The 24,618-nt window shown below is 38.9% G+C and overlaps 1 protein-coding gene across 5 annotated transcripts in view; it reads left to right on the plus strand.

Annotated features, from left to right (window-relative positions):
* The first annotated feature begins 640 nt into the window (after positions 1-640).
* The window catches only part of ZCWPW1 (zinc finger CW-type and PWWP domain containing 1), a 31,749-nt gene continuing 7,771 nt past the window's right edge, over positions 641-24,618 (plus strand). For 2 of the 5 annotated variants that reach the window (XM_056817770.1, XM_056817771.1), the window contains exons 1-7: positions 643-2,067; positions 2,915-2,967; positions 4,253-4,467; positions 5,003-5,090; positions 16,592-16,723; positions 17,353-17,466; positions 24,132-24,196. In XM_056817770.1, the coding sequence (XP_056673748.1) occupies positions 2,943-2,967; positions 4,253-4,467; positions 5,003-5,090; positions 16,592-16,723; positions 17,353-17,466; positions 24,132-24,196 (639 nt within the window). In that variant the 5' untranslated portion in view covers positions 643-2,067; positions 2,915-2,942. Of the gene's footprint in view, positions 2,068-2,914; positions 2,968-4,252; positions 7,208-16,591; positions 16,724-17,352; positions 17,467-24,131; positions 24,197-24,618 lie in introns of those variants that run through there. The other 3 variants (XM_056817772.1, XM_056817774.1, XM_056817773.1) reach the window with 3 other exon arrangements.

Below are 24,618 nucleotides of genomic sequence, written 5' to 3' on the forward strand. Positions count from 1 at the left end.
ACATTGGGTACTCGTGTTGCCACTTGCTCTTCCAGCAGCCCCCTTTTGCTTGAGGTTCTGAGGTGTCTGCAGGCCGTGGGATCTCATTGGAGATTCTAGTTCTTCCTCAGTTTGGTCCTATTTTCAGATTTTTATTGGGCGGGGGGAGCACGGAGGAGGGGAGTTGAGGTTTTAGCCATCTTGGACAGACACTTCCCAGCCGGGTGACCCTGCCCAAGTCACATAACTCTAACTGCCTAGCCCTGGCTGCTCTTCTGTCTCAGAAACAATATTAACCCTTCCCCCCCAAAATTTATTTGTTTGTGGTCACATTACAATTCCCAGCCATTCCCCTAAGCGCTCTTCAATGAGCGGGCTGTCTTCTGGGGGAGATGCACGCTAATCAGGTGCGAGGGCGTCTGCCCAAACCCCAGGGACTTACCCTCGCTATGGTGACCTCTCCACTGGGAGGGCAGAGAGCACTGAGGAGAGCACTTCCCCTTAGGAGAGCCCCGACCTTGTTTAAGGTAAATGTCTGCAGAGACAGCGGGTAACTAAGCACAAGAGTAGGGTGGAGCTCTCTGATTGGTTCCAGAGCAGCATCGGCTCCTCCTCGCTGCCACCCCTTACTTCATTGGCCTGATACCTTCTTCTCTCCCCCCCCCCCCCCCCTCGGTTGCGGGTGAGTAGCCTTGTGGACCTAGGGTGGGGCCTTGGGGCCAAGTGTAGGGGCCAGAGAGGCTAGAATTCCGGAGCTTGACCCTTCTTTTAGTTCTCCTCTCTTCTTGGAGAAGGAAGTAGAGTCTTTAGAGTTTTAAAGGCTGGGAGAGTGAAGGAGCCAGAATCCAGGCTGGATTTTGTAGCTGGAGCAAGTATTGAAACCCTGAGGAAAAGGAGACATTTTTAGAAGTGGCCTTTGGGACCTCAGTGGAAAGGACTCTTGCTCCCTTTAGCCCTGATCTCGCTGGGACTGATGCTGTATAAGAACAGAATTAAGTTTTGAGCCTGTCCCCCCAGGGATGGAGGTGGTATATTCCTAGAGCCACCAGGAATGTGCTTGTATATTTGTTTTTGATAAAGAGGGTTCACTCTTTAAAATTGTTTTGTTTTTTGAGAATTTTATTAATTTTGTTTGGTACTGGCAGTGCATAGAGTAGAGTCAGGAAGACCTGGGTGGATATGACCTCAACATACTTTCTAGCCATGTGACCCTGGGCAAGTCACTTAACCCAAATTACCTAGCCCTTGCTGTTCTTCTGTCTTAGAAATTATCTTAAGACAAAAAGTAAGAGTTTTAAAAAATTGTTTGTTGATTACATTAAAATTCCCAGATATCTCCCTCCTTTCCTTCCCTCACCAATGTAGAGAAGGCATGTTTTGATGAAAAAATGTATATATAAATTATGTCTTTCATGTTTCTGTTTATCAGTTCTTTCTCTGGAGATCAACAAGTTTTTGTTCAAATATTAATTCTGTAGCTGTATATGTTTTCTTGGTTCTACTCAGTTCTCTTTTCATAATTTCATGTAGTTCCTTACAGATCTGTTTGTTTTTAAATTAATCTGTTCATTTCTTATTGTATAGCATCATTTAAATTGTTAAGCATTTATTAAAGCCTTCTCTAGGGATACATATCAGACGCTGTAGGAGAACCATAAAACCTGTTAAGTAGAACTGTAGGGGCCCATTGATTGGCCCTTCCTGTTTAAAAATAATTACCTTTGTTAATTAAGAATCCTTCTTGATTCAAATCAATCAATCACAATTAACTGTGGAACACATCTCCTTGAAATAATTAAATCCATTTATTGAAAGATCCTTGGTTGTAATACTGAAAAGGAAGAACCATCTCAGAACCAGATAGAAGGTCTAGAAGTGGAGAAGAAAGAGCCAGATCTTAAGAGAACTGAATCAGAAGACCTGGCAGACCAGGGCAACCAGCACAATGAAGGAGAGAAAAAGTAGGATTGGGCAGTGGCAGAGAAGAGGGATTTGGAGGTAGTCCATTGGCTCTCCAGACAAAAGACTTGAGGTGAAGCCCCCAGTATATCCTACCTATTCAAGGACTGAGGGAAGAACTGAAAAAAGGTTTGCTTTTTCTTCAGCTTGGTTTAAAATTTTTTTTTTCAAGTTTAATATTGTCATTGTAATTATATAAACATTCCTATGTTTGATCTCCTTCTGAGCTTCCTTATGCCTAATTATACTTAAATGTGTGTCCTGGGTAGTTGGGTTTTTTTGGGGGGGGGTTCTTTAACACAGACCAGGTAGAATCTCAGAATAGTTTTATTTTGCAATTTTCTTAATATTAGTGATTTGGATTTTTTATATGATTGTTGATAGTTTACATTTCTTTTTTTGAATACTTACCGCCTATTCACATCTTTTCAATTAGGATTGAGTTTTATTCACATATATTTGTATCAATTCCCAATGTAATTTAAATATCAGACCTTTATCAAAGAAACTTCCTGGAAGAATTTTTCTCCCTAGTTTCCCTTTTAATTATTACTACATTGATTTTGTTTGTGTAGAAACTTGTCAGTTTTATGTTCAAACTTAGGTCTCCCACACTTTAAGTCCAGCTCTTAATTAGGAATTAATGAAGAGCAATCTGACCTAATAACAATAAAAAAGGATTTTCTAACTCAAAGGAATAGGGAGAACAGGAATAATGGGGAAAACTGATGCTCTGCAATGTCTCAAGAGGTATCTTTCTATTCTGCAGAATCAGTGAAGAAAGTTGGGATCGCCTTAGAACTAAGGATCCTAGGTTTTGGCAGAGTAGGAATTCTTGAAGTCTAAGGGAGTGGAATTTTAGAAATACCCCTACCTCTTTTTTTCTGTGAGAAATTCTTCCCTGATAATATTATGAAGAAAAAGTAAAATCCATGTCTATTTTTTATTAACATCTAATTTCTTTTTCTTTTTTTAGCAAAGGGAGAAGCCAGCATCTAAGCTAAATGATGATGACCTTAAAGAACAAGGGTGAGTCAAAAATGGGAGATACTTTTCCTTTATAATTTTTTCTCCTTTTCCTAGACCCTGATCATTCAAAAGCTCTTTCCCATTAAAGACAACACTTTCAGCAACTGAGGAGGGGGAGGGGGGAAGTCAGCTGGTTGATGTAGTATTAAAATGCTGGGCCTAGAGTCAGGAAAACAACTTGGGTTGGAATCCTGTTTCAAATAACTTCCTAGCTTTGTGACCCTGGGAAAATCACTTAACCTCTGTTTGCCTCAGTTTTCTCACCTGTAAAATGAGAAAATTGAACTGATTGCCTTCCAAGGTCTCTTCCAACTATAGATCTGTGATCCTGGGATACAGCTTTTGTCCAGGTCTGTTTTCTTTTCTTTTTTTTTAAACCCTTACCTTCTGTCTTGTTGACACCAAGTCAGAAGAGCAATGAGGGCTAGGCAATAGGGTTTAGGAAATTTGCCTAGGGTCACATAGCTAGGAAGTATCTGATGTCATATTTGAACCCAGGACCTCCCATCTCCATGCCTGGCTCTGGATGGCATTTTTTCTGCTCTCACATAGCTTGAGGAGGAGATCAAGGCATGTTTGCCTTAGAGAGTTTTTTTGTTAAAAAGCTCACTGAAATCTTTAAGAAGGACATGACATTTTAGCTGAGCATTGGTAAGTTTTCCATTGGCAGAGAAAAGTTAAAAGGGTATTACCCCCAGCAAATGGCAAGCTGTTAAAGGCTGAAGGTTCATGGAAAAAAAAAATACAAGGAAATATGGCCAGGCATTGAGTGTTTGGCTTTTTTGTTTTTTTTTTAACCCTTATCTTCTGTCTTAGACTAGATATCACAGAAGAACGGTAAGGACTAGGCAATTAAGATCCACTTGCCTACGTTCACACAGCTAGGAAGTTTCTGAGGCTATACTTGAACCCAAGTCCTCCCAACTTTTAGCTTGTCGCTCTATCCACTGTGCTTCCTAGCTGTCCTTGGACTTTATTTTTTCAGAATATACAGAAGGGAAGAAAAGGCTTTGAAGAAGAAGTCCCTCTTAGTCCTGAGTAGGTTAGAGAGCAACAGCAGCCTAATTACATAAAATGCCATCTTCTGTGTTCTCTTTCCATTCATCATCCACTTTCTTACTAGAATTCAATGATTTAAGAGAACTAAATAAAATATCTCCCAAAGATAAAATCAGTAATCTTTGGGAAAACATTATTTCCTCATGTCTGTGTTTATTACTTTTACATAAACTCCAGGGGACATGTTAAATAACTGCCAGATTATATGACCAATTCTCATTTTCAGAAGATGGAAAGGAGCAGAAGAAAACATTTGCTTGGCCTAAACCAAAAGCCAGCACTGTGACTTCTTATGTGGCTCCAGATGCCCCCAACAATGAAGATACTCAAGAAATCAGGCTCCCTGGGGTGAATGCCAAGCAAAGCCAGCCAAAAGACAAGACTGAGAAGAAAAAGGAGAAAGTCACAAAGAAGAGTTCAGGAAGTGACAAGGAGGGGAAGGTAGCCCTAGCCCCTAAGACCAGCAAAGAACAAGACACTAAAGGAGCTGAGAGGAAAACAGAAAAGATACCTCTCAGACAATCTGGTGGCAACCAAACCATGTCTCTCCCTGTCCTCTGGCTTCTCCCCTGTCCCTGGGAAAGGCATTCTTTCCGTGTGGAGAGTTCTCCAGAGCTGGAGAGAACCTAGCTTTCTTTGCTTTCATGTTTCTTGATCTTTCTTCCCTATCCCATAACTTTTGGGACATTAGTTCTCATATATAATTAATCTCTCCCATCCTACTACAATTTGGAGGTGGTGGGGGAGATATTGAAGTCCTTTTTCCACTTTGGCTTTTTAGCAGGCCTGGGATAGGGTCTAGGAAACCTTTGATGAATTAACCTAACCCCTAATGCCCTGAACCTTTTGAGTTCCTTACCTCCTCGGACTTTGAAAGAATGTCTACCTGGCCTTGGTGGAACATCAGAGGTTCCTCTCTCTCTCTCTCTCTCTCTCTCTCTCTCTCTCTCTCTCTCTCTCTCTCTTCCTCCAGCAGAAGCTAAGTCTCACCAATGAACAGTTTGAGGAGATTTTCCAGTGTGTGCTTCAGAAGACTCTCCAGGAGTGCCTGGATCTTACCTGTGGTAGGAGAGGGGCAAGGGCATAAGAAATAGGAGTCTGAGGACTTGTGGGCTCTGCAGCATCTCCAGCACCCTGCTCTGGCAGTTAGAGAACAGAAGAATTCTAGAAGGGAGCTTAAAAGATCATCTAGTTTATACCCAAACCACTGGACTGTTTTATAGCCAAGCTCTTCCTAGTAAAGTCCGTCTTTTTAAAGCCTTTTTCCCAAGATTGGGCAAGTTCAATGTTTAACCTAAATTATTTACCCTGCTTTAAGTTTATTTCCTTGTGTTTTTACTTAGGAGATGTATAATGGCCTCTCTAATACTTTAAAATTAATATCAAGCTTCCCACCCTCCTATTGCCTTAATTTTCTCATTCCCAGGCTGTTTTTATATATCATAATTGATTTGATTTTGTAAGAGTGACGGGGAATCTAATAAAAAGAAGAAAGTAAATGTAATTAGACCACTTTTGGGGGTCTATTCCATGATATCTTTTTTTTAGCCCTCACTCGCTATCAGGATCTATTCTAAGGCAGAAGAATAATATGGGCTAGGCAGTTAGGGTTAAGAGACTTGCCCAAGGTCACCCAGTTGGGATGTGTCTGAGGCCAGATTTGGACCCTGGTCCTTCCAATTCCTGGCCTGGCACTCTATCCACTATGCTACCCAGCTGCCCCCATGATGTCTTTTCAATTAGATTTTGAGTCTAAGGAAATGTGTGACATATATAGGGACTCGATGAACATGGGGATATAAAATAGAATATTGTTGACTTCTACTATATGTAAATATTGGTATAAAGTACTACTCTAGGATGTGTGAACAGATGGTTTCAAATCAGTATGAAAAATTCCCTCAAACAAGTTGGCTTGAAAGTGATTGAAAACTAAAGAGGCATGATTTTGGCTTAGAATGAGGAAAAACTTATACACACATATACATCCATCCATGTGTGAATATTTTGTGCAGAACTGTGATTTCATTAGTGTGGGGAGCTCCTGGTTTGGAAACTCATTTCTGGAATTTATAATCTTAGAGAGTTTCTTGGGCTATTGAAAGATACCTTTGATCATGCTGTTTGTAGGTGTCAGAGGCAGGATTTGAACCAAATCTTTTTGACTTCTAGGTTTATCCTCTGTGTGCCATGCCTCTTCTCTCCAAAGAATTAGAGCTGTACAAAAGGGGATTGGAGCTAGTGAGTTTCCTATCACTACAGGTATTGAATTCCTGGTCAGGTACAGATTGGCCTAGATGACTTTCAAGATCCTTTCCAACTCCAAAATTTGATGATTCTTTGATTTGAGAAATGGTCAGGGGCAGGCTTTTTCAGGAATAAAATAAAAAATGGTTTAATCCAAGGTAGAGAATCTGAAGAGAAGGGGGTACTTATTATTTACAGTGTTTTGCTTTTGTGAACCTTGGTTTTTCAGAGACTTCGGGTGTTCAATGCATTGCATGTTCCCAAGGGGCAAAGGAGACAGGCATTATTATCACTACTTCTGATGTGAATAGTTAAGTTTATCCTAGTGAAGCAGAGTATATCCTAGTGGGCTTACCTATAGGGAGTTGGACACTCCTTCCAAGAAGTTGCTTATTGCATGAGATGACAGAAGAAGCCAATGTGAGCACAGGGACAGCTGGATAGATGAAATTATCTTTGGAGGCCTAGGGAGTTTCATTTTCCTTAACTCCTGTACCTTTTTTTTTTAACCCTTACCTTCTGTTTTAGAATCAATATTGTGTAATGGTTCCAAGGCCAAAGAGTGGTAAGTGCTAGGCAATGGGGGTTAAGAGACTTGCCTAGGGTCACAGAGCTGGGAAGTATCTGAGGCCAGATTTGAACCTAGGACCTCCCATCTCTAGGGCTGACTCTCAATCCACTGAGCTTCCCAGCTGCCCCCTACTCATATACCTTTTGGCTCCATAAATGGGAGGATACCACAGATTACTACTTTCTGTCAATTTTCTAAAAAATTGTATTTCTAGGAAGCTACTGGAGACACCTTATCCCCCAATAACCCTTGCCTCTAAAGAAGAAGGGATTGTTCCTGGGACCCAGTCATCCAAATCAGATATTTTACCTTCGGAGAAGAAACAGAACACTCTTCCCTTAAGCAATAAAAAAAAAGAAGAAAGTCAGTATGAACAGGCAACCCCTTTAACTTTTCTCCATCATCTATAATGTTTGTTCTTAGATATATATTAATACTATTTACCATATTAAGGAAATTTTTATTTATTTCTGTGATTCTTAGAATTTTAGTAGAAATGGGAGCTAGATTTTTTTTTTGAAAATTTTATTTAGTCAATTTAGAACATTATTCCTTGGTTACAAGAATCATATTCTTTCCCTCCCTCCTCTCCCCCCACCCCTTCCCATAGCCGACGTGCAATTACACTGGGTTTTACATGTGTCCTTGATCAGAACCTATTTCCATGTTGTTGATATTTATACCAGGATGATCATTTAGAGTCTACATCCCCAATCATATCCCCCTTGACCCTTGTGATCAAGCAGTTGTTTTTCTTCAGTGTTTCTGCTCCCACAGTTCTTCCTCTGAATGTGGATAGTGTTCTTTCTCATAGATCCCTCCAAGTTGTTCAGGATCACTGCATTGCCACTAATGGAGAAGTCCATTACATTTGATTGTACCACAGTGTATCAGTCTCTGTGTATAATGTTCTCTTGGTTCTGCTCCTTTCACTCTGCATCAATTCCTGGAGGTTGTTCCAGTTCCCATGGAATTCCACCACTTTATTATTCCTTTGAGCACAATAGTATTTTATCACAACATATACCACAATTTGTTCAGCCATTCCCCAAGTGAAGGGCATTCCCTCATGGAAATGGGAGCTAGATATTTGTCAAAAACCTTTTCAGCATCTATTGATTGAACCACGTGGCTTTCTTTTTTATGTTAATATGTTTTTTTTAATATCTCTGATCTTATGTTGAACCAATTCTATGGTCTTGGCATAAACCGAAAGATTTGAACATAACATAAAATCTTTCTAATATGTTGTTTTAGTCATCTTATCCTCTGTGTGCCATGCCTCTTCTCTCCAAAAAATTAGAGCTATACAAAAGGGAATTGGAGCTAGTAAGTTTCCTTTCACTATAGGTGTTGGATTCCTGGTCAGGTACAGATTGGTCTAGATGATTTTCAAGATCCTTTCCAACTACAAACTTTGATAATTCTTTGATTTGTTAATACTATATTTATAATTTTTGCATCATTGTTCATTAGGGATGTTCATCTGTTATATTCTTTTTCTGCTTTATATCTCTGGTTTAGGTATCAAGACCATATTTGTATTGTTAGATTTTAAATGGTTGAGGTCTTAAACTGTAGTGAGTTAAAATAGTGGAAGATATAAATTGTGATAGATATAAGAGAGGGTGAGTAAATTTGACCACAGAAAATATGTTTCACTACAGTGTCTTGGTTTTTAAATCAAATATAAGGTGGTCGCCAGGGAAATATTCCCAATTATTCAAATACCCAAGTCAACTGGGTTTTATAGAGATTTTAATTAAAACAAATGTGGAATTAAAGAAAAGAGAGAAAGAGAGAAAAAGGAAATAAGTATGAAGGGCCTTAAGCCAACATGGCCAAACCTGAGTCTTAAGAGAGAGAGATCAGTCAGTCAGTCTTTTAACACTCACCACAAGGTCTGCCTAAGCAAAGATTCTAGTGACACCAGGCCAGCATCATCTCAGCTGCTTTCACCAGCTCCCTCCTCTATCTGAATGTTTCAGAATCAGTCCTCCTCAATCTGAATGTTTCAGAATGAACTCCTCAATCTCTGAGCTCTTATTTTTAAGGGCAAAATTTCCTATGTCACCTCCCCTAAGATCTTCCATCTACCAATCACTGTAGATGTTTTCCAAAAGACAGCCCATTTTGAATTCACAGCTGAGTAGATTAATCTCTTTAGTAAGTCAGAAAAAAAAATGCTGCTGTGTCGACTAATTTCATTAAGAGAAAACCTCTGAGTAAGTTTTCACCTTTTAGGTCTAAGTAGTTTACAAGTTGCCCCACCTTTATAGGCACCTAGCATCCCATTGTATCAATTCCAAAAACAGGCATGGCTCAAAGAACTCCTTTCCTTTATAAGTATGGTTTTCAAGTACTTTCATTGTTTTGCAAGGAGTTTTCTGCCCTAAAGCAGTTTTAAGTAGGGGTGGAGTAGGGATACTCCCATAGCAAGGAGTTTTTACATTCAAGTAGAGTTCTCACTATCTGGTAGGAAATTATTTCAAATAGGGAATTGGAGGATTCCTCAATGTGGAGTAAAATTTTTAACATTCATAAGTCTGTGAAATTTTAAGGTTTACAGTATTATAAATAGATATTGAAAGGGTGACTTCTTTTCCTTTTGTTGCAAACATTTTATATAATATTGGAATTAATTGTTTTCTAAATTTTTATAGAATTCACTTTTCTATCCATCTGGTCCTGAAATGTTCCCTTCCTCCCCCATTTATGTTCATTTATGACTTGTTCAATTCTTTTTCTAATGTTGGGTTATTCAATTGGGCTATTATTTTGTTTCTTTTTTCGTTAATCTGTGTATTTTGTAAAGATTAAAATTTAGGGGAGACTGAGGCAGGTAGAAATTAGTTTCTCTCTGTAAGGAGTATTATATTTTTTAGAGGTTTTAGAGGTTTATTAAAGGTTAAGGATTTAAGAATATACAAGTAAGAAAAGGCATGTGCCAGGTGGGCCATGAGGCCCACCCAAAATTTCACTCACATCATGAGACCCATCTGTTTGCCAGCAGAGACAGGAAGTAAAGAGCACCCCGCCTATGGGGAAGACCCTTTAAACAAAATTTTGCTCTCGTCCCAGGTAAGAATTCAGTGAGATTAGAGGGCATTCTGGGAGCTAGCAAGGACTCCTGGGGAATGGAGTCCAGAGTTCAAATCTCAATTTTACAATTTTATATATTATAGGAATATAAGTATTCATCTATTTCTTCTCAAGTTCTTGGTTTTGTTAGCATATAATTGGACAAAATAGTTTTAGGTAATTTTATTTCCTCTTTAGTTGTTAAGTTCTACTTACTCAGTTTTTTATGTATACAATGTGATTTTTCTTACCTTAAAAAATCACATTAGCTAACTTCTGTATTAGTTTTTTTAGTCTCTGCTTAAATTTTTTGATTTAGTAGTTCTTTTTAAAGTATCTGTACCTCTGACTACCTTTCAGTAATCACTTTTTAAAGTATTTTCTTCAATTTTCATAATTTTTATTTTTTTTATTTAGTTGGGGATAGATTTTGCTCCACTCTCTCATTTTAACTTTATGTGAACTTTATGCTTCAAATGTGTTTTTGTTAAACAATATTTTTTTCCCAATTTAAACATTATTTTATTTGGTCATTTTCAAACAATATTCCTTGGAAACAAAGATCCTTTTCTTTTCCTCCTTCCCTCCCACTGCTCCTCCCCTAGCCAATGCAGGATTCCACTGGGTATCACATGTGTCCTTGATTCAAACCCATTTCCATGTTGTTGGTATTTGTATAACAATATTTTTTAATATTTTGTTTTCTTTTCCATTCTTCTGTTCTCTTCCGTTTTATAGGTGAGTTCATTTGATTCACATTCACAGTTATGATCATTAATTGTGTATTTCCCTCCATCCTGTCTTCTTTTACATTTCTACTCTTTTCTCAGATGAAAAGAATTTAGTAGAAGAAAGGGAATTTGCCTGGCATTTAACAGTCTTATCAGTGAAATATACTGTTTTCTCTGTATTCTTTCCTTATCCCCTCCTAATTCCCAAGTTTTCACTCTTCTTTTCCTTTTTAAAAATAAGTTTTTATTGATACATTTTTTATATTATCACAGTTTTTCACGGTTTCCAATGACAATACTACCAAAGTTAATTTACACTTTTAATATTTTACCAATAAAATTATCAAGTTTATGGAATTTTATAAAATAATTATGAAATTTATTTGGAAAAATAAAACATCTAGACTATCTGGGAAATTTTTGAAAAGAAGTAGGAAAAGAGGAGTAACAGTATTTTCAGACCTTAAACTACATTATAAAGCAGTAGTCATGAAAACCAGCTGATGTTGGTTAAAAAATAGAGATCAAGTCATAAACAGTGGAACTCAATAATGCAATGTTTGATGAAGTAGAAAATATAAATTACTTAGGAAAGAACCCCCTATTTGGTTAAAAAATACTGCTAGGAAAACTAGATAGCAATCTGGTAGGAATTAAGCTTAGTCTAACCTTTCTCCATATTCCACCATCTATTCTAAATGCAAATGTGACCTTAATATCAAAGATTATGCTATTAAAAAATAGGAAGAGAAACACCTCATATGCCCTTCACAGCTTTGGATACATGATGAATTCTTAACCAAATAAGGGATTGGAAGTAATTACAAAAGATAAACTAGATAGCTTTGATTACATCTGCACAAGCAAAATTCACCTAGGATAAGAAATGAAGCAGTCAGATGGAGGCAAAAAAAATCATTGTATCAAATTTCTGTGATAATGATTTGGTATAAAAAGTAACAGATAAATATGTATATGAACAAAAACTATTTCCCAATAGATTAGTGGTCAGTGGTAAGAACAGTTCTTCCTTTCCAATAATCCTTTTTTCCTGTTCCTCCCTTTAGCATTCAAGATCATTTTAGTTGTGAATATTCCTTGCCTGTCTGGCCCCCCTCTTAGTACCCCTCTTTACAATCCTTTTTGCTCCTTTTCTCTTTTTTTTTTCTGTTTCAAGTTTAATGTATTTTTGTACTGAGATCTGTGTGTATGGATAATTGTATTCAATCTTCTTTCATCTGATTCAGATGAAAATGAGGTTCATGGGAGGCCCATTCCCTCCTTCCTCCATGGTTATATGCTTTTCATCTATGACTCTACTGTACAATAGTGATTTCCTTCTTCTTCTTCCTATCCTCCCATGTTTGTCCCCCTTTTTTCTCCCCATCTCCAAAACTTTTGTATTCTCCTAAGACCATTAAAATAAAGCAAAACCACCCTCTGCCATTTTAACCTTTCATTAGGGTTGTTAAGGGGCTGCTATGAGGTGCAGTGGATAGAGTTCTGGGCCTAGAATCAAAAAGACCTGAGTTCAAATTCAGTCTCAGACACTTACTAGCTCATGTGGCCTTGGGTAAGTCAAATAAGGTCTGTTAGGCTCAGTTCTTCATCTGTAAAATGGGGACACACTGGAGGAGGAAATGGCAGACCAAGAAAACCCTGTGGACAAAGTCCATGGTTCACATAGAGTAGGCCACAAATGAACAACAATGACTTTTAAAGATATTAGGACTTTGAGATGACATTGTTTCTCATCCCTCTATTAAGATGAAACAGTTCATCCTCACATATTCCTCCTCAATTAAACAAATATGTTTATCTTTGTTTCTCTTAGTGCCTGCATTTTTTTTCAAATGTCTATGTATGTATTCAGGACTCTTCATCAGGAATGCTCCGAAATCCTCTATTCCATTAAAGAATTCTTGTGCTATAAGTTATTCTTGGTCGTATACTATTATCTCTTTACTTTTAGAGTATCATATTCCAAGCTTTTATAGTGGTAGTTGCCAAATACTCAGTCTTATGCAGTCCCAATTGTAACTCCTTAATATCTGAATTTCTTCTTTTTGGTTACTTGCAGTATTTTTTTTTCCTTTTAGAAGCTTTAGATTTTGTCTGTAACTTACTTGGAAATTTTCATTTTCTTTCTTCTGAAGGTGATTGGCTGATTCTATCATTTCATTTTGCCCTTTGATTCTAAGAGTTTGGGGGTAATTTTCATTGATTGTTTACTGAAATATGGTTTATTGAAATACTGGAATAATGTTTGCTGAAATATGGTATCCATATTTTTTCTAATCATAACTTTCAGATGATTAATAATTCTTATTCTCTGGCCTAGTTCTGATATTAATATTTCTCAGATTTTCTTTTTTTACACACTTTTTTAGTTTTATTGTGCTATTTCTTGTATTGTTATGTCATTGTTTTCTGTCTTGCCTACTCTAATTTCCAGGTTATTAATTTCCTTTTTTTATCAATTTAAATTAATTTTTAAAGTTACACATAGAAATATTTTTGACAGTTGTTTTTCTGACATTTTACATTTCAGATTTTCTCCCTCCCTCTCTCCCTTCTTTCCCCCTTCCCTCCTCTCTCTGAAAAGGGAAATTGTTGGATATAGATTATATCAGTACTTTCTTGCAAGCTATTCAAGTCTTAATTGAAACTTTCTATCATATGTTGTCAGGTGCTTTTGGGTGGGTGGGGGGGCTGACCAGTTTCCTCCTCCTTGGGCCCAGTTTTTTGTTTGTTTGTTTGATTTTTTTCCCTCTGAGACTTTACCTGGACTTGTGGTGTTGATGTCATCTTCAGGGTTTACCCCTGTGCATCTCTCATACTAAGATATTTTCTCATAGTGGTTGGACAGTTTTTCTTGGTTTGCTCACTAATGTCCTGTTACTGCTTGTTAAGGTTAACAAATAAACAGTGTGGTCAGGGTCCAAAGAGCATCAGGAGGCTCCTCCTTCCTGATATTCTGGAGCCCTGCCAGGGATCTCCCTCTTTCCAGAGAGCTTGTTTCACCTGCTTTGGGGCTGTTTGGGATCTTTATTCTTGGTGCTGGATTCAAGGGTTTTTCCAGTGTTGTCTTCCCACCAGAAGCTGCAGGAATTGTTGAGGCTGGATTTTGTTTGGGCCACTTGACTACGTTTAGAATGGCGTGGAGTTGCCTTGACTGCAAGTGTAGAGCTAAGATGGGCCTGGATCAATCCCTGTTTCCACTGTGGGGGAGTCACCCAAAATGCTCTGGAAATTTTGCTGTCCTGTGCTGAGCTTAGCCAGCCAGTCATGAACGTGGATGAGCCTTGAGCAAGATGAGTGTTTTGCTGAATCAGAGCACAGTGCCCCAGAGTTAGTCCCAAGTGGAGGCTTGGACAAGGCTCTGCCTGTCTGAGCCTGAGGGAATGCTGAGATTGCCCTTAAGACTCCATGGTTCGCTGCTTGGGCTCTGCCTCTCTACCCTTTGCTCTGGATCTGCTCCAGCACCCAGGAATCTCTCAAAAATTTGGAGTTAACTGCTGTGAATTCCTGGTGGTTTAGGATGGGAAGGGTCTGAGAATGATTCTCACAACAGCCCAGCCATGTTGAAACTTTAAACTCTGATGGAATAATTTTAAGGACCCTAATTTTAACACTGACCTTTTCCCTAAATATTTTTCTTCATCATATTTTTTAAGTTTTATCTTGATAGTTGATATTTTTAATTTTAATCTTAATTACATTTTGTAAATGCAAGCTTTTAAAAGCTTTAAAAGAGTTTATATAATTAAATATATTTACCTTTCATAGTTTGGATTTTTTTTGATAGTTGGCAATTTATCAGCTCTTCACAAATGAGATAAATTTATTTCTTTTTCTTATAGGTGGCTATTACATAATGAAGAAAGTACTGGCCTGAATTTGAATGTAGGCCTTGTCACTCAATAGTAGTGTAGTCACTTAGCCCCTTTAAATGTCAGTTATTTCACCTGTAAAATGGGGATAATATGAGCACAAAGATTCATTTAGTGTCATGAATATAAAGATTGCCTTGGAGTTAGGAAGGTCTGGATCTCAAGTCCTGTTTCAGAAGTACAACAGCTATGTAATTATGAAAAGTCACTTAAGTTCTCAGAATCCCCAGTTAATTCTCTAAAACTATAAGTAGTTGAAGAATTGAAGAACTGCTATTCCTTTATTAGAAGAAAGACTTTTTACACTAGGAGTTTCTCACACTGATGAAATCACAAGTCTAGGGAAAAAAATAGCAGGGCCTCCCCCTTTTTTCCTAATTTATAGTTTGTTTTCTTATATTTAATTCTATGTTTGAGAATTTTGTTTTGGGTATGTAGTGTGAGGTGATAATCTAAATGCATTTTTCACTATATTGCTATCCAGTTTTCCATTTTGAAAAATAAGTATTTTCTCAGTTTTTATATGTGCCAGTTTGCTATTCATTAATCTCTTATATACATTTGATTCTGTTTCTGGGATTTGCATTGTGCTCTATCAAATTTTTTCTACGTGCTTTTCTATTCATAATTTTTATGTTTATCTTTTTTAATATCAAATTTCCACATAAGTTTTCCAAAGTTATAAGATTCATATTATTTCCCTCTCCTCTTCCTCCCCCCCCCCCCCAGTTGACAAGCAATTCAGTCTGGTTTATACATATATCATCAACCAAAATATATTTCCATATTATTTATTTTTGTAAATGCATAATCTTATAAAAATCATATACCCACATAAACAATTAATAAATCTCCCCTGGATAATTGCATTGCTTTTAGTAGCAAAGATTTAGGTCATTCCAAAATATTGCAGTTATTATATATAATGTTCTCTTGATTCTGCTTATTTCACTCTGCATCAATTCAGGTAGGCTTTTTCAGCTCTTTCTGAAATCATCCTGTTCATCATTCCTTACAGCACAATAGTATTCCATCACCATCATATATCACATTTTGTTCAGCCATTCCCCAATTGAGGGATATTCCCTCAGTTTCTAAGTTTTTGCCACCACAAAAAGTGCAGCTATAAATATTTTGTACAAACAGGTCCTTTCCCATTTTTTTTTATCTCTTTGGAATACACACCTAGTCGTGGTATTGCCGGATCAAAAGGCATGCAGCCTTTTATAGTCCTTTGGGCATAGTTCCAAATTGTCCTCCAGAATGTTTGGATCAGTTTACAATTCCACCGGCAATGCATCAGTGCCCCAATTTTGCCACATGCCCTCCAACATTTATTATTGTCCTTTACTGTCATATTGCCCAATCTAATAGGTGTATAGTGGTACCTCAGAATTGCTTTAATTTACATTTCTCTAATCAAGAAGAATTTAGGCTTTGATTTCTTCATTTGAAAATGCCTATTCATATCCAATGACTTGGATTCTTATAAATTTGACTTAGTTCTTGATATTTTTTTTTAAACCCTTACCTTCCATCTTGGAGCTTGACTCCAAGGCAGAAGAGTGGTAAGGGCTAGGCAATGGGGGTCAAGTGACTTGCCCAGGGTCACACAGCTGGGAAGTGTCTGAGGCCAGATTTGAACCTAGGACCTCCCGTCTCTAGGACTGGCTCTCAATCCACTGAGCTGCCCAGCTGCCCCCTAGTTCTTGATATATTTCTAAATGAGACCTTTATCAGAGAAATTTGTTATAAATTTTTCCCCAGTTTGTTGCTTCCCTTCTAATTTTGGTTGTGTTGGTTTTGTTTGTACAAAACCTTTTTAATTTAATATAATCAAAATTATTCATTTTACATCTTATAATGTTCTCTATCTCTTGTTTGGTCATAAATTCTAACCTTCTCCATAGATCTGACAGGTAAACTATTCAACATTTCCCTGATTTAGTTATCATATCACTCATTATGGTTAAATCTCTAATTAATATTTTTAAAGGAATTTCAATTTTATTTTCCATGTTTTGTTTTATTTCTTTTTCTAGACAAGGAGAAAACCAAGCTAACACAAGAGAGTTGTAAGCACAGAAGGAAGGGCCAACCAAGGAAAATAGTACAAGGCTACACCCAGATCAGTGATCAAGAAGAAAGTGGGGGAGAATGGGCAGGCAATTTTGGTGAGTTTGAACATAGAAAATTTAATTAGAGTATGAAAGGAAAGAGACAAGAATTTGGAAGAGAAGAGGCTGAATCCACAGGAAACTTAATGAGAACTGAAATGCATAGTTTCAGTGAGCTGCAGGCTGGTGAAGGAGATAGAGGTCAAACTTTAAAAAGAACTTACCAACACTGAGATGTCAATCAAGACTAAGGCTCTCAAAAGGGGCCCAAGGAGTCTTCTTCCATAGAGGAGACATATTGAGGAAAGGGGGTTGAACATTATTTGACAGCAGAAGAGAACTGGAGCTCCTAGAGGGTAGGGACTGACTGATTTTTGTCTTTGTATCCCTGGCATCTAGTATGGTGCCTGGCACATAGTGGATGTTTAATAAATGCATGATAATTGATTGATTATGGTGAGACCATTGAAACTAATTTGGACTGGGAATTGAGAAACCTATTTCTCGTCCCAATTTGCCACTAATTAGTACTACGACCTTAGAAACTCATTAAAGTTCATTTTTTTATGTGAAAGATGAGGGGGTTGGCCAAGATGATTTCCAGGTTCACTAGAGGATGACTTTCAGAGAAAGCAGCTAGGAAAGGGAATATTTCTGAATCTCATTGTACTTCTGTCTGGTGCCAGGTATTGCCTGGGTGCAGTGCTCCTTCCCCAGCTGTGAAAAGTGGAGACAACTCCATGGCAACATTAACTCCTCCTCAATCCTGCCAGATAATTGGTCATGCAGTCAAAATACAGGTAAAGCTGTAGCATTCCAAGCATATTCACATCTATGAAATATAAATGACTGTATGATTACTGTGTCTCCAAGCATAAGGTGATACCAATGAGGCTTGTGAATGTAACCTTGAACTGGCCATGCGGCCCTTGGCTAGGACAAACTCATTAACATGTGTGGAGTACTCTCTTGAGAAAGCTCCGGGGTGTAATCTACACGCCCAAAGGTGTTCCCTCTACCTCTACCCAATCATGATTGTTTACACTCTCTGATGTAATCGCCACTACTTGGAAACACCTCCCCGCCCACTCAGCAATAAAAGCAGAAGGCGGAGCCCATGAAGCTCTCTGGGACTTCCTCTCCCCCTTCCTGGAGATCTGCTCCTTAATCCTATCTCCCTCTTTCTCTCTCCTTTCTGAACCTCTTCCTCCACGAGGCTCCAGCCCCTGTCAGCTTGCATTCTCTACCTTAATCTTCTCCTCTACCTCATATTCCATTGATCCTCATATTTTCCTCCCAAGGGGAAAATCATAGGGGTTGCCTGCCCTATTCAAACACTGACTTGTCCGTGTCTGTCATTCTTCACCCTGGTTCCTCGATTCCCTACTTCTCCTCGGGTCCCCATCACAAAGGACAACCCCCTCCTTGTAGACCCGCTTATTGGGCTCTACAAAAGCAGAGAAAAATTTGTTTTCTTCCTTATATTTATCTATTGTTGAGTTCTACTGTTCAGGGAGAATAAATGTAACTTAAGGTTAAGGCTGTTTTTTTATCAAAGCGTTTCCCATTCATCTATTAATGATTATCTAAGATTTATTAATTGATGATGTATAGAGATTACTTTGTTCTATATAATTTTCAATATCAAATGAACTCTGAAACAAGGAGCTGTATGTTTGCCAAAGGAATTTGCCATTGTCATTTCAATTCAGCTCCATAACTATGTAGTGCAAAGGCAGTTAGTTAGGTAGCTCGGTAAATTGAGACTCAGGCCTGGAGTCAGGAGGACTAGGGTTCAAATCTAGCCTGAAACACTTCCTAGCTTTGTGACCCTGGGCAATTCACTTAACTGTTTACCTACCCTTTGCCCTTCTGTCTTAAAATTATTGTTACTAAGACAGAAAGTAGAATTAAAGGGGGAAAAATGATGCCTTGCTAGCTTTGCAGCCCAGGTAAAATCCAGTAGCCAAGGAAAAAGCCTGGCTTGTAAAAGGGAAATTCTCTTCCTCCAGGAGGGGCAGGGAAGCAGGGACAGAGGTTTTTTTTTTCTTTTGGTCCATCCCATCCCCACATTGGTCATGAAACTAGAGGAGAGCTGCTCACTCCAGGGAAGATGCTGCCTCCTTAAAGGAACAGAGAAAGGCCTTCTCTGGGAACAGAGAGCAGCTAAACAGCCCAGGGATGAAGCAGGGTAATGACACCGCCAGAAGTCAAGGACTTTGAGGCCCTTTTGAATCAGAAGCTTGTGGGGCTTTGGCAGAGCATATTCTCTGGGTTTGTGAGAGCATATGCCTCAAGTTATGAAGGGGATGTCTACTGTCTTACTATGCCATCTGAGCAATCGTCCCTGTATTGAGCTAATGATGGCAACTGGCATATTACTGAAGGTAAGGTCACAGGGAACAGATCAAGGGATTTTAGGAGGGCAGTGTAAACCTCAAAATTCCTTAGACTTATAAATGTTGGAAATTTCACCATTGGGATATTTCATACTTGGAAAATTTCTTACTGACAGTCTATTGGAATGGGAACCCCATTGGCATGGGAGGTTCTTTCTCTTCCCTTCTTAAGATTACTTTAGGACAGAAACCCTTTGCTGAACAATGGAAAGGACTTTGACCTATGCTTAAGCATAGAACAGGAATTTCTTTGAGTCTTGATTGATTTTAGAATTGATACAATGGAGATACTAGGAATAAATCTCCACCCTATTCAGTCCTAATAGGATTGAGTAAGGGCTGCAGCCTAGATCAAAATTTAATTATTCCAATCTCTACCATACTCAAGTTAACAGGATTTAGAAAGGGCTGTAACAAAGGAGTAAAGATTTAATCATTTGAAAAATATGACCTTCAACAGACATGTGCAAAAGCCAGAAACCTCTGGGCGGTCCTGGGTTAAGCGAGAGCCTCCATTGACAGGGAAATTGATGAAGAGTGATTGGTAGATGTGAGGACTGAGGGGAGGCAACTTGGATGGTGTCCTTAAAGATAGGAGGGTCTGGAGACTGGAGGGGGTTGAGTTTTTTTGAGCGGTGTGGTTCCTGGGCTCTGGGGAAGCTTGCTCTGAAGGAAGCTGAAGGTGGGGGCCTCTGAGACTGTTTCTCCATTTTGGACACGTGAGTAATAGGGACTGATCTCTTTTCTTTGCCCCAGCTATCTAAGGGCTTGGGCCTTTTGGCCCAGCCTAAACAGAAGGGGTATTTAAGCCCTATTCCCTTCTCTCCCCTTTCTCTCTCTATATATATCTCTAATTCCTTTCTTGCTCCTATTGTAATTAAACTCCAAAAAAAGGCTGACGGCTGACTTGAGTTTTTCATTTAGGAATTACATAGCTGATTCCTTGGCGACCTTAAATTAATATATATCAGTCTTTTAAAGTGATTCCCTTGTAACAGCAGACACACACACAGTACCCCTGAACTTCCTCTTGGGAGGGAGCCTAGCTAGATAGGGTGCTAGAAAAGTAAATACAAAGAAATTTGAGAATGAGATCACTGACCAAAGATGGAGTGGGAATTAAGGAAGGTTTTAGTAGGATTATAGGATCATAGATCCTAGAACCAGAAGAGACCTCAAGGGCCATCTGGTCCAACCAACCCCCTCATTTTACAAACAAGTAAAGTGAGCCTCAGAGGTATGGGATGGAATTTGCTTGAAGTCTGAGGAACAGCTGGCAGTCCTTTTTGCCTGGAATGTAGAATGGAGGTAAAGTGGGTAAAGGGGAACAATATGAAATAAGCCTGGGAATCATATTATTAAGGACTTTAAATGTGAGGCCAAGGAGTTTGTATTTTCTATTAGAGGCAGCTGGTGGATTTTGAGTAAAGCTGTGATGTATTTATTAGTGCCTTTGGAAGAATATTTTGGCAGCTGTGCATATGAATTGAAAGAGGAAAAAAATGGAAGTAGGGAGACAAATTAGGAGGTTATTAAAGTAATCAAAATGAGAATTGGCAAGGACCTGAACTGTAGTGATGGTTGAATGCAGAAAAGAAGACAGGATGTAAGAGATATCTCAGAGGTAAAACCAAATCTTGGCAACTGAAAGGATTTGGGGAGGGGAAAGAGTCCATGATGATTCTACAGTTAGAAATCTGGGTGTCTTGGAGGTTAGAGTGATGCTCCCAAGAGAAACAGGGAATTTTGGAGCAAGGGCACGTTTAGAGGCAAAGATAATTATGTTTTGAACATGTTGGAATTTGAAATACTCATGGGAGGAAAGATCGTGCAGGCAGTTGATCCTGTGGGACTGTTGCTTAAGAGAAAGATTAGGGAGATAGGTAGAAAGAAATTATTAGCCCAGAGCAGCAGTTCTCAAACTTTTTGATTTCAGTATCTCTTTACACTTAAAAATGACTCAAAGTACTCTCCTCCCCCTAAGAAATGTTGTGAGTTATATGTATATATTTACCATATTAGAAATTAAAATGTCTTAGTATTATTATGAAAATTGTTTTGATGTAATGGCCCCTAAAGTGTCTCTAGCCACATTTTAAGAACTGCTGGCCTAAAAAATAAATGAACCCATGGAGGCAGATGAGATCACCAATGAAGGGGCTATAAAGAAGAAGAAAAAAAGGGGACCTAGGTCAGCCTTGGGGGAAGGACATGGAACAGGATCTAGTTAAGAAATTGAAAAGCATTGACCAGACAAGTCAGAGAACAGCTGAAACTGAGCAATATTATGGTTGCTATCCAGTGCACTGGGAAGAGAGAGTATTCAGGAGAATATAATCTACCATGTCAAAAGCTACAGATGAAGAATGAAGGCTCTCTGTTTTAGCAATTAATGAAACCTATTAAGAAAAAGCAGTTTCAGAAAAGTGGTCAAGGGCCAGATTGCAAGATAGTCTGTGCTTCATTTTCACTGGTTATCCTCATGTCTGGAAGGTTCTTCCTTCTCACTTCTGCCTCCTGGCTCCATCCTATTCCCAGCTAAAACCCTACCTTCTAAAGGTAGCCTTTCCTTATCCCCCTTAATTGTAGGCCTTCCCCACCTTGATTATCTCACCTTATCTTGCATACACCTTGTTTACTATTTATTGCCTTGTTTACTGGTAGACTATGAGCTCTTAGAGGGTAAGGGCTATCCTTTACCTGTCTTTATATCTCCAGCATTTGGCATAGTGCCTGGCACTAGAAAGTGCTTCAGAAATGTTAATTGACTGACTAGATAAGTCTCTGTAGTAAAAGAGAGAAGCTTAAGATGGCAAAACTGTGTGAAAGTGTTTTAAGAATGGGGGAAGCCAGGGCATGTTTGTAGGCCTTGGGGGAAGGAAACAGTGAGTAGGAGTTTTAGTTGAGAAAGAGTCTGTCAGTGCTAAAGGAAAGAGAGAGAGAGAGAGAGAGAGAGAGAGAGAGAGAGAGAGAGAGAGAGAGAGAGAGAGAGAGAGAGAGAGACACACACACACACACACACTCACTCACTCATGCACAGGCAGCCAGGGACTCTAGTCTAAATCATTGCTTCACTTGGACAGTGGTTGCCTCTTTCCCACCCCTCATGCTTGCACCTTAAGGGCTTCATCTAACAGTAACGACAGCTGGAAACCACCTTTTTCTGCCAAGCTTCACACCTTGAATCTTAGCTCTTCTGGCTCAGCAGCAAATTGGGTGACTCAGTGGAGGACTCACGCATGACTGCAATCTGGCTCTGCACCGAAAGAAGCAAAAAAGAATACTGGCACATGCTTGGGAGGTTCCCATTAAGTACAGAATAGTGTAGATACCAGCTGTCCTCTCAGCTGAGGCCAAGGAAAGAAGAAATGGGCTGAAGCCATAGGAAGAGTTTCGGTTAGACATTAGGAGGATTCAGTTGATTGGGGAAATCGTTTCATAATTAGGGAAAGTAACAAAAGAAAGATTATTATTCCCTTATTCCCTTTATTCTCTAAAATCCTTTAAAAAGAAGGGATGGTTTATTTATATGGGATTGGTTCTACAGATTAATCTAGGTGCAGTATGAAGGTCAGAATTACTGGTCAGGGAGGATTTTGTTCAGCCAGTTCTCTCCAAGGAATAGGATACATAAATGCTTGTAGAGTTTCTTTAAATTATATTGGAAGGAGGGACAGGTTGGTAGCTCAGTGAATATAGAACCAGGCCTGGAGGTGGGATGGAAGAGTGGAAAAGGCTCGGAAATGGGGGTTAAATGACTTGCTCAGGGTCACACAGCTAGGAAGTGTTTAAGGGCAAATTTGAACCCAGGACCTCTTATCTCCAGGCCTGACTCTCAACCCATTGAACCACTTAGCTGCCCCAGGAAGGTAAAGGTTAAAAAAAAATAATCTGGAAAGGAATACTGTCTGGCCAGCATTCTTTCTTTATGTCCTTTTCCCAGATACCTTCTTTGTCCTACTGTTTATATGAGGGTACCAGCCTCTTTCCTTTGCCAAAATTCAGATTTGAACCTCCTAGGTTCGTTCTTTCTTTCTTTCTTTCTTTCTTTCTTTCTTTCTTTCTTTCTTTCTTTCTTTCTTTCTTTCTTTCTTTCTTTCTTTCTTTCTTTCTTTCTTTCTTTCTTTCTTTCTTTCTTTCTTTCTTTCTTTCTTTCTTTCTTTCTTTCTTTCTCTCTTTATTTCAATATTTTCTAAACCCTTACCTTCCATCTTGGAATTTATACTATATATTGGTTCCAAGGCACAAGAGAGGTAAGGGCTAGGCAATGGGGGTTAAGTGACTTGCCCAGGGTCACACAGCTAGGAAGTGTCTTGAGGTCACATTTGAACCTAGGACCTCCCATCTCTAGGTCTGGTTCTCAGTCCACTGAGCTACCCAGCTGCCTCCCCACTTCTCTACCTCCCAGGTTATTTTTCTACCCTATCCCCTTTGTCCCTCTTTACAGATTTGCAGTTTAACCATTATGATGCTCCTGAGGAATTCTGGTTGGGGTATGAGAATGATGTGGTTTATGCTTCCTATATACCAGGATCCATCATCTGGGCCAAGCTGCATGGTTACCCTTGGTAGGAAAAGAGTGGAATTTTGAGTCAATAAAGAGGATGGAGGTCCAAGATGGGAGACTGTTTCTAACAGGTGTGATACAGAAGAGGACCTGAAAAAGAATATAGAGAATGGTCCTTATGGCATAATCTCTGAATCTGAAGTGTAGGAGATGTGCAAACAGAAGAGCTTGGAAGTGGTATTTTCTTCTCTGGAAATGTGCTTACACAGGAGAGTCCAAACCCTTCCTTCTAAGCTGAGAGAGGACCTCTCTGGGCCCCTGGGGAGGGCAAAGGATAACTTCAGGAGGAGCCTGAGACTCTCCCTACATTGTCCTTGTCCTCTTGCCACTTTTCACATCCATTAGCTGGACAGTAGAAAAAAGAGTTAAGACTAAGAAAGAGGATATCACAAGGGCTTCTTGTTGAAGTCATCTGCCTTAGGAATGTGTTGTTATATGCATGTTTGGGCTCAGTTCCTGTATCGCCCAAATCTTCTTTCCCTTAATCTCTTCTGTGCAGGTGGCCAATTAGATCCTGATCTGGGAGAGTATTTTCTCTTTACCTCTCAACAAGATGTCTTGCCTGTGAGTTCAGCCTTGCCTGACAACTCCTTTCTCTCTTGAGATGTGGGGATCAGATCCCCATAGGCCATTGGACCAGAAAAGAAAGTGCTTTCCTTAGGATTTAAAGACAGAGGCATACAAATAGAGCACAGAGTCATATGGAGTTGAGACACAAGTAGAAACACATATACAGATTTGTCTGCTGATAGAGACAAACGTCAGCAGGTTTGTATAGAAATGGACATAAGATCAGTTATTATAGCATGATTTTAATATTCATGTTGAAATACAACAGAAATTGGTGACATTTACTAATATTATTTACACACATAACCCAGATTAAATTGCTTACCATCTTTGATTGTGGGTGGGGCAGGGGGGAGATGGAGACAGTTTGGATCTTATTTTGGAAGACATTATGTTGAAAATTATTATTACATGAA

The sequence above is a fragment of the Monodelphis domestica genome, chromosome 2, assembly GCF_027887165.1.
Source record: "Monodelphis domestica isolate mMonDom1 chromosome 2, mMonDom1.pri, whole genome shotgun sequence".
NCBI lineage: Eukaryota > Metazoa > Chordata > Mammalia > Didelphimorphia > Didelphidae > Monodelphis > Monodelphis domestica.